Consider the following 10,428-nt stretch of genomic DNA (forward strand, 5'->3'; position numbering starts at 1 on the left):
GTTATGACACCCCCATACAGTGTCCTCTACAATGTTATGACACCACCATACAGTGTCTTCACCAACGGTCTGACACGACCATACAGTGTCTCCTATCCTTTATTTTTATGTATTTTCTTGTTTTGTTCCTCTCTTCAAACTCAAGTTGGTTAGTTTCTATCCTCCTTGAGTTTGCGGGGGGCTGTTAGAATTTACCTACACCTACCACCACCTACTACCACACCTACTACACCTACCACCAATTTACCCTCACCTACTCCTCACCTACTACCCAAACCCTCTCCTATATAATGAGCCACTCTGATTTGTAATATAATATATCAAGATATATCAATCAATACATCAATCAATAATACATCGATTGTAATATAATATATCAAGATATATCAATCAATACATCAATCAATAATACATCGATTTTAACAAATCGGTTGCGCCTTAAATGCCATCGATGGCTGTCTTGATTTTTCTAAATCCTATCTTAAGTTGGTTTTAAAGTTGTTTTTTCTATAAATGCACTAATTTATACAACCAAAATTTTGAAAACTCCGCAACAATTCTGAGCAATACTTTCCGATCTTCGTGAGAGAATTTTCTTGAGTTAGTTTCCAAAACCCTCGAAACTTTGCATATCTTTGCATTGTTGTGTTCCCACCCATGGCCGATTGGGTAATCAGAGCCGTTCAAGAATGGAGATCAAGGTGTATAGCTTCATGGTTTCTAGAAGGTTGAGAAGGCTAACCAGGTCTCAGGCCACGATCGTGGAATTTTCAAAAGTTAGCAAAGTTAGGTAAACCTAGGTGAACGGTTGTAAGTCCTCTCGTCTGTGTCTTGTATTCTTGGGTCTTTTTAGTAGATTTGATTTGATTTGGTTGTTGGGAATGTGATTTTTCTCTTTTGGGTTTTCCACGTTAAATCTTTGAGTTTTCTTGTGATTGCTTGTTTGTCTGGTAACTGGTATAAAGGCTAAAATAGGGTAATTCAAGTGGAGAACTGAAATCTTGGAAACTTGTTGAAATGTCTTATGGGATATGATCCTAAGGGTTGGGATGGTGTCCTTCCATTGGTTGAATTTGCTTACACTTTTTTCTCTCAATTGCAGCATTAATACTTCTTCTTTTGAAGTTGTTTATGGTTCCAAGCCTAGTGTAGTGGATTTAGGTCCTTTACCTATAACTAAGAGGGAGACTGCAAAGGTGGAAGAGATGGTTATATTTATGCAACAAATAAATGCTCACAAGGCAGAAATTGAAAAATCCAATGCCAAGTACGAAGTCACAGCTGATGTGCATAAGATGAAAGGTCATTTTCAAAGGAGATCTTGTTTGAACGGTTCTGACTGAGGAAAGACAGTCTCATGGCTCTTATATGAAGTTGAAAGCTAAAAAAAGTGGGCCCTTGTGGGGTTTGGTGCAAGATCAAGGACAATGCCTATCAAGTTCAATTGCCTCCGCATTTGAACATCTCCAACACTTTCAATGTCCAGCATTTGGTACCTTATGTTGTAGACTAGATGTCTTTATATTGTCCTAACTTGAGGGCAAGTTCTTTTTAGGGCAATGGTACTGATGTGAGTTAGTACGTTAGTAGTTGTTGGTTGAAGTTAGCCTTTGTCTATAAATGGGTGACTAGTCTCTCAACAACTAATTTTTCACATTTGAAGATTGAAAATTTCAGAGCTTTAGCTCTGGTATCCCAATTTGACAATTTCTCTCTCTAGCAAATCCAAACTCATGTGATACTGATTCCATTAGTGAAGGGTCTTGGGTTGGCTTAGTCCAATTTTAATGGCAATGCTAAAAAAACCATTTGGTGGCCTATGGAGGTGTGAAGGTCCCATGCCATTGTAGTCACCAGCTACCTCACCTGCCATACAGTTACTCTGACACTAAGAGACATCCCAAGATGATTCCCAAGGCCACGGAGGTGGATGTTTGGCCAGCACAATTTCACCTGTTAGAGTGAACTCTTGCCGAAAATGGCTAGGTTGGAAAAATATTGTGTTTGTGGGGTCCAAAGGTTCAAAGACAACAATGGATACACAGCTAAAGAAAGCATATGTAGTACCTCGATTACAAAAATGCAGTGGCAATATGCAGAAGAGAAATCAGTAAGATCAACTCTGCTAGAGCCAAGAGACACCTGCTCCTTGTGAGTATAGTAATAGCATAGAATGACAATTTCATGACTTGTATTGTAGCTAGGGAGCATTTCAGTTCAACACCCATAAAAGGATTTTGGTGAAGGAAAGCTCATACAAGCTTCAAAGACTTGGAAATTTCAAATCGACATCGTCACATCAAAGAGATCAAAGGCTATAAACTCTAGAGACGCTCCATGAACCAGAAGGATGTCAAGTAACAAGAAGACCAAAATGGCTTAGGTAGAGTCACCTAGGATAAAGACTTTAAAAGATATCAAAGCTAGTCTTCATTGACCAAAAGTAAGATAGGTTGACTATTTTGGTAAATGGGGACAACCTGACCTTCCAAGGCCAATAAGTAAGGATCTAGTTTGAATCCTTGCGTGAGACCAATCTAAAAAGAAACTGAACTTCCAGAGCTTTAAATTGGGCACATATCTTATCTGAATCTGAATTAAAATATGTTACTTATGGCCTTTTGAGGTTCGGTTTGTGCTCCTAGAAGAAGTCCAACAGGCATGGTTTTGTCAAACACGACCATAGTATGGTCAACCAAACTGAAATATAAAGAGCCCAGACAAGCAAACAATGCAATGGTCAACCATCCTGGTAGATGTGGTCGACCATGGTAGCTGTGTGGTCGACCTCTACCTCGCCTGAGAAAATTTTAAAAATATAGCCATTTGGAGGAGAACCTATATAAGGATTGACAACCGAAACAAGGAGCAGGAGTTTACAGTAAGCTTATAATGAGATAATACACATCTCCAAGCTACAAGAACATAAAATCCAAGAGAGAAAGTGATCCATGTATATTATGTACCTATGTTACGTAGAACATGGATCGTTCCGGTACATAGAATGGGAACGGAAACGGGAACGTGATACGCCATATGCTTTAAAATGTGATACAATAGAAGTAGACTTATATATATTATACTTAAGAATTTAAGATACTTCTAGAATTATTTTTTTTTAACTATTAGCTATGATGCACAGACACGGACACGGACACGGGACACGACACGTAAATATGCAAATTTTCAAAAACTAGGGGACATGACAGGCTGGGGACATGTTTAATATATATAATTTTATTTATTTATTATGTATCTAAAATTTAAAATATATATATATATTAATTCTTATAAAATTACAATAATAATAAAATAAATAAATATATTACCTAAATTTTTTTAATAAAAATTAATTTTTTTCAAATAAAAATAATTTAGGCCTGGTTTGGGATCTTTAAAAAAAGCCAAAAAGTTAAAAAGTTAACGGTATTTACCAAAAAAAAATATAAAAAAATTAATATACATAATATTAAAATACAAACCAACTTCACACCACTTTAGGTATTGACGTGAAAGGAAAGGCAGTAAAAGGAACAAAAAAAAATTACATATATATACATTCACTAAGTTGGATGGTAATTTTGAGCCCGTGGGGGCCCACCACGGGTTCCGTTTTGATAATCCGAACCGTACAATATGTAGAACTCATCTAGTACTATATGCCTGTAAAAAATCACGTCAATCGAATATCGCTAACTACATGATCAAATCAATTTTGTATAAAAAATAGATGGTGATATAATTAACAGTTGACAAAAAAAACTAACACGATCAGATAGCTATCGATATCCAATCAACGTGATTTTTTACAAGCATATAGTACTCGACGAGTTCTATACATTAAACGGTTCTGATTAGCAAAACGAGACCTGTGGCGGGCCCCCACGGGCCGAACAACACCGTCCAATTCAAGCCCGAAAAGGAGGCAATCATTTCCCATCTCCTAAACTAGCTGACTACACTGCCCAACTTGTACGGCCTACTTCACTAACTTCTCCTACACACTTATTTATACAATTTTTAATACACATTTTTTCGTAAAAAGTCAAAAAGTTAACCAAAACATCCATCTTTTTTTCCTCAACTTTTTAGTCCAAAAAGACAAAGTGCACTTATTTAGGATAACCCAAACAACCCCTTATTTTATAAATTTGAATAAAAACATGGATATAAATAATAGAACAAAAGAAAAAAAAAATAAGAGAATAAAAAGGAAAGGGTGGAGTGGAGAGAGAATAAATGAAATCAGATGCAGAGAAGAGAAGAAAGAGAAGAAGACGGGGATAGAAGAAGAGACGAAAGGAGATAGAAGACAGAAGACGAAGACAGAAGAAGACGAAGACGAAGACGAAGACGAAGACGAAGACGAAAGAACAGAGAAGCAGAAAAGAGAAGAAGAACAGGTTAGGGTTTGTTCTCTCTGTCCTTGTTCTATCTCTCTCTTCCCTCGATCTATCTCCCCTCGATCTGTCTCTGACTCTCTCTTTCTCCTCTCCAACAGTTCTAGGGTTTCTTCGATCCACCTGCGTGTCTAAATCGTGTCCTCGCGTGTCCAACCTTGTGTCCGACTTTGAAAAATTCTAAAAAAAAGGGGGATACATAGGGGAGAGTGTCGGACACATGTCGCAGCGTGTCCGACACCTGTCCGACACTCATACGCAAGCCTCAGGGATGTGTCCGTGCTTCATAGACTATTAGGTATTCAATTTTTTTCATTTGTTTTTTCATGTAGCAAATCATTTCTATGAAAATTATAACCCAATTTTTATTTTTTTATCTTGTCAAAATTTAACTCACCTTAGATTTTAGTTCATATATTTGATTTTTTTTTCTCCTAAAATAAAATTTAAAGAAATATATTGGAAAAAAACTTTTGGGATCGCTTCGAAACACTAAAGTTACCATTTTGAAAAGAAAGTGTACCATGTTTCGGAACGTACATACCAATACGTAAATCGCTAGGGTATTAGCATTTTCTGGTAACATAGTTCAGTACAAAAGGGACAGTCCCACTACACAAGGTTGACGCCACTACAGGTTCTGGGGAGGGTCACGTGCACACAACTTTATTCCCGGCCTGTGCCAATGCCTCCAAGGCCCATCCTCATCCATGTATTATGTATATTGTACATTTTAGGATTTTTTTTCTAATTTAAATGTGTAAAATATGACATGTTAAATATTTAGACCAAGTTAAAATAAAGGGTTTATTGGTGATAAGTCCAATTCTATGGGGGAATATAGCCGGAAAAGTCACCAGAAAAATGGCTGGAGCTGGCCAGCGGCACCAGCAACTGCTGGTGGTCTTGATATGGCTAGGCAGATTAAGTGGACAAACATAGACAAATAAGGGGATGACACATGGACAAATAGGTGAACAAATAGATGGATAGGTAGGGGTAATATTGTCTTTCAAATTGTTTTGTCCTTTTGACCTCAAAAGAATAGAGCTTGGGACTATTGCCCCAAAAGTTTTGAAATTGGACTTGTGGCCCGAGTCCCCTAAAATAAATATATATATATATATATTCATTTTTATTCTCTGAAATTTGTAATGTAAGATAGTAATTATCTGTTTTTTTTAATGAAGAGGTGGCCAAGTGGACTAAAGTGACGTATTACTTTCTTATTTCAGAAAATAAAACAGGCATGCCTTTCTACTTGCATCTAAAAGAACATCTAAAAGAACCAAAAAATAAATTAGGAAACGAAAAACCAACAGTTCTTGTATACTTCTGTGTATCATTTTTTTACCTTTTTTCTTCAAAACCACCTTCTGACCAGGTTGGGTGCCGGGGCGGACCTGCAAATCAGAAACCAACAAAATTGTGGCACTTGAGCATAACAAACGGCAATCTAAATGCACAGAATAATGAAAATGAAGGCTAATAATACAAATAAATAAATAAATTAAACAAAAAAATACACACAATAACTTTTAAAATAAATAAATTAAAAAAGAAAAAGAAGAAGAAAAAGAACCTTAAGAACAACATCTCCCATTAGAGTTGGGACCTGGATGGTTCCACCTAAAATTGCCTGCATAAGAGTGAATCAGCTGACATCCATCAATTAAATGAACCAAATTTGTATGAAGGGAACTTGACAAGTATCACTAGACAAAGAAACTGCAAAACAACCGATAAACCTGGGACATAAAACAGGGAAAACAACTTGCACAAAAGCCTTGTAGACTTGGAATAACTTGCAGAAAACAGGTGACCAAAATAAGCGAAAGAAGTAAGGAATTGCACAACCTATGTTTAATGAATTCAAGTAGGTGAATGTGGTAACCTGAGCCACATCCATTGCATTTACAATTACATTGAGTTTAATTTATCTGAGCTCAAATTAGTAAAATGATAAAATATTCTTTTTCTTTTGCTTCAAAGACAGGATAACCATGGCAAATCCACCTATCAGAATTGGAATCACACAGGTAAGCCCATCCCTGCAAATCTTGGACTGGGAATGAGATCAAGATTGCAATTCTCAATTGAAGATTCCCACAAAACAATGCACCCTAAGATGACTAACATATCCTTCTGGTCAAAAGGAATGATTTAGATACATCTTCACAGAAAGCACAACTTGGAATTAATTTACTCTGTACACTTCCAAGAAATTTGATAAATCAAGTATTCCCAATTTTTTCTTTTGTGGTTGGGATAATAGAGAAGTAATTACCTGAGTGATACTCAGTACAGCATCAACATGAATGTCTGGCCCTTCTCGTCGAAAAACAGGATCTTCCCGGACCTGGAAAAATATTAAGGTACAAATTCTGAGCAGTAAAGCAATATACACACCTAACTATAACATATCAAACAAGTACTAACAATATAAATGGGGGTGGAGAACTATGGAAGGTGATGTGCTTCATTATAGTGCATATTTTATACCCTTAATTTATACTCTATTAGATCTATTTTATATATTATTTAATCTTATTATGTTTGTTTTTATGTTTTTAGGTATTCCAGAAATTGAATGAAAAAATGGTGGAAAATGAAAGAAAGTTGAATCGGCATAGAAGAAGTCAAATAAATAAATAGGAGCTTTATGACATAATCTTGTGCCTAGCTTAGTTGACAATTGAGTGGGTCACTACTACTACTACAGAATTGGGGATTTTCGGTTCAAACCTTTTGAGCAACATAATTTTATATTTTTGGTCAACTTAGCACAAGTCAATTATGTCAATGCCGCAAAGCACCGGATTAAATTCAATGTCAACAACTCTTCCAGCAGGAGATACATTTCAACAGGACTTCTTAGCCGGGTCAGCCATACGGAAGTTTAATTAGCATAATTTATATATTTTTTTGTTTAATAATAGTTTCCTAATATTATTAGATTAGGTTTAGATTTTCTCCATTTATATAAATACATGTAACACTCATTATGAGGGTGAATTCTTTTTGCAGAGAAAAAGAAGAGGCAAAACGAGTACCATGGTGTATGCTTTTTGCAAATGATATCGTGTTAGTGTAATTTTAGTAACAGTCACCATGGAAACAGAAGAAAATTGAAGATTGAGAACCAAGAACTACCTAAGAGTGAACATTTTCATTATTTAGGATCAATTATCACAACGACTGGGGAAATTGAAACGGACGTGGTCCACATAATTAAGGCGGGGTGGCATAAGTGGAAGAGTGCGTCTGGAGTATTGTGCGATAAACGAGTACCACTAGACTAGAAAGGAAGTTCTATAGAACGGCTATTAGACCAACGATGTTATATGAGACAGAATATTGGACAACTAAGAAACAACATGTAAAGAAGATGAGTATTGTCGAGATAAGGATGCTAAAGTGAATGTATGGCAAGACTAGAAAAGACAGAGTTAAGAATAAGTATATTCGAAAATGTGTAAGGGTAGTACCGATAGAAGATAAGTTGAGAGATAATAGATCGAGATGGTTTCGTCATATACAACAGAGACCAACACAGACAGTAGTGAAGAAACGCGATATAATGACGATAGACGGTAGTGTTAGGGGAAGAGGTAGACCTAAATTGATGTAGACTAGTGTAATAAATAGAGATATGAATCTCCTTAATTTGACTAACGAAATAGTCTCGGATAAAGTCGAGTGGAGAAGAATGATTCATGCAATGATGTGTAATGAAATTATTAATTGAGATTAAAGATGAAACATCATGCTTCGTAATAATTAAATATATGATCTGATTGTATTGTCTTGAATTGTGCTTTAATTGATTAATCGTTCTTGTCTCATTGTAATTAATTCAATAAATTTTGAATATGAATTTAATCAAATTTCTTTCATGATTTGAAATCTACTCATTAATTAGTCTACCTTGACTATTATCTTGTTGAATTCAAATATTAGATATCAATTGTGATTTGTGCAAACGGATACATTAGATGATTTGATTTTAAACTTTCAGGTGCGGAAGAATATACATAAGAAAATTATTTTGAAAAAAAAAATTTAATGATCATATTTTCCATAATAATTAAGATTGATTTCCAAATTATTGTGAAGAGAATCAAAGAAATCATTCAGATTATGTTATTATAATTAGGGTAAACTTGACTGTGAATTATGAAACCTTAGTTTCATTCATCTAATTAATTTATTCTTCTATTTAATTATTTCCCTGTTTGTTTAATTTATTTAATTATTGCATCTTTAGAGTTAATTTCAATCACACTAAAATTTGTTCACTAGATTAGGGTCTATTTAAATTCGAATTAATTACTTTTCTAAAAAAAAAAATCATAAGTCCTGGTGGGTTCAACCTTACATTCGTTAAACTATACTATTGTACGGTTCGTGCACTTGTGAGTATAAATAAAATTAACACATTAGAAGGTACCTTGATAGTAGCATAAAGATCACCAGGTTGATTGCCATCAGGATCTGCTCCACCACTCCTATACACTTTCATAGTTTCATTATCATCTACTCCTGCAGATGCCAACAAGCACAATGAGGGCCAGAACCATCCATGACATAAACAAACAAAGAAGACCTAAGCAAAAGAAGAAGAAAACAAGCAGAAAACTACATCACACAACAATAAATTCCTCCTGCCCATCCAACCTCCTCTTCCAAATGGCCTACCTCCTCTCTCTCTCTCTATGTATGTGTGATATATCCTATGAAGCACAGGTGCAGGTGCGGGTATGCCGATACGGCAAATTCTTAAAAAAATAAGGTACGGGTACGGATGGGGTACGTCAATTTTTTTTTTTTTTTAATTTTTTTAGCTAAACATCCAACATATAAATCAAAATTTCAATATCAAAACTAAAAAGAGAACAGCTTGTCTAAAAAGTTATATAATTCTTTATTTTTCTTTTTTGATTGTCTAAAACAGGATGCAAAAGAGAACAAAACCATGACTCATGGGTAAAGGGTGTTGGAAATAAATTACTTGATATTTTCAAAATTGAAAGAAGAATAATAAATGCTACAACAAATTCTAGCAGTTGCCCAAAAAAAAAAAAAAACCCTCGCTATACTGGTGTCGTACTCATGCCATACCGACAACGTACCAGTGCCGTACCCACGACATACCCAAATGTATTTGTTGTACCCGGTACGCGTACCCGCACCTGGTAAGTACCCAGTACTCATACGAAACTATTTTTTGAGTACCCATGCTTCATAGATATATCTAACATCTATACATATGTTATTTTTTGAGTGACTTAACTCACTTGGTAGATACGAGTAAGTTCACAAATTTTTATTCGCTCAAAAAGAAAAAGTTCACAAACTTTTGCCCTTCAAACCATGGTTCATGGCACTCACATACCTAATTTCCAACAAAAATTCTAACCAGCATATCAATTGGACTCAGATGGAGACAAAATTAAAAATTTAGTGTCAAGGGACCCAAAAAAACACCCTGACACAGCGCAAGATGTAGAGACTATCGATGTAATTTGCCCTAAATTTGTTTTTCAATGTCTTTCAAAAGCTAGTGGGGCTAAGTGATACCACACTTATGTATGTAGAGTTGCCCATGTTTCCAAGTAGTTTTTGAAAAGTTTCATGTCCGATTCCCTTCAATTTCTTAGTTTTTTTTTTTTTTTTTTTTTTGATCAACAGCAAAAAGTCACAATATTAATGACTAAAAAGCAAAGAAGTACAAGGAGTCCGCCCAAAAAGAAAAAAAGAAAGATAGCAAAGCAAGTTAAAATCCAAACTACATATCGCACACAGCCTCCAATCTCTAAAAATAAAGAAGAGTGGAACTCCTTTCCTTTTCTGAAAAATGTCATTAGCCATGATTTTGTTTGGTTTAAATCTAAATAAATAATAATAATAGTACTACCAATTACATTTATGGGACCAAAATGTCTTTTGAACGCACAGGCTTCACCTCGAGTTTCCAAATCCAATAACAGCCTTCCAACCATTTATGGTTGCACCATCACTGTCACCA

General features: G+C 35.2%; 1 protein-coding gene across 1 annotated transcript in view; it reads right to left on the reverse strand.

The window, feature by feature from the left end:
* LOC114322999 (chaperone protein dnaJ GFA2, mitochondrial) overlaps window positions 1-10,428 on the reverse strand; it is a 37,136-nt gene that overhangs the window by 13,273 nt on the left and 13,435 nt on the right. Inside the window, exons 13-16 of the mRNA XM_028270453.2 lie at window positions 8,851-8,942; window positions 6,688-6,759; window positions 5,983-6,039; window positions 5,755-5,803 (exon numbers count right to left, since the gene is read on the reverse strand). Of these exons, the coding sequence (XP_028126254.2) occupies window positions 5,755-5,803; window positions 5,983-6,039; window positions 6,688-6,759; window positions 8,851-8,942 (270 nt within the window). The remainder of the gene's footprint in view (window positions 1-5,754; window positions 5,804-5,982; window positions 6,040-6,687; window positions 6,760-8,850; window positions 8,943-10,428) is intronic.

The sequence above is a fragment of the Camellia sinensis genome, chromosome 5, assembly GCF_055761805.1.
Source record: "Camellia sinensis isolate YWXY chromosome 5, ASM5576180v1, whole genome shotgun sequence".
Taxonomy (NCBI): Eukaryota; Viridiplantae; Streptophyta; class Magnoliopsida; order Ericales; family Theaceae; genus Camellia; species Camellia sinensis.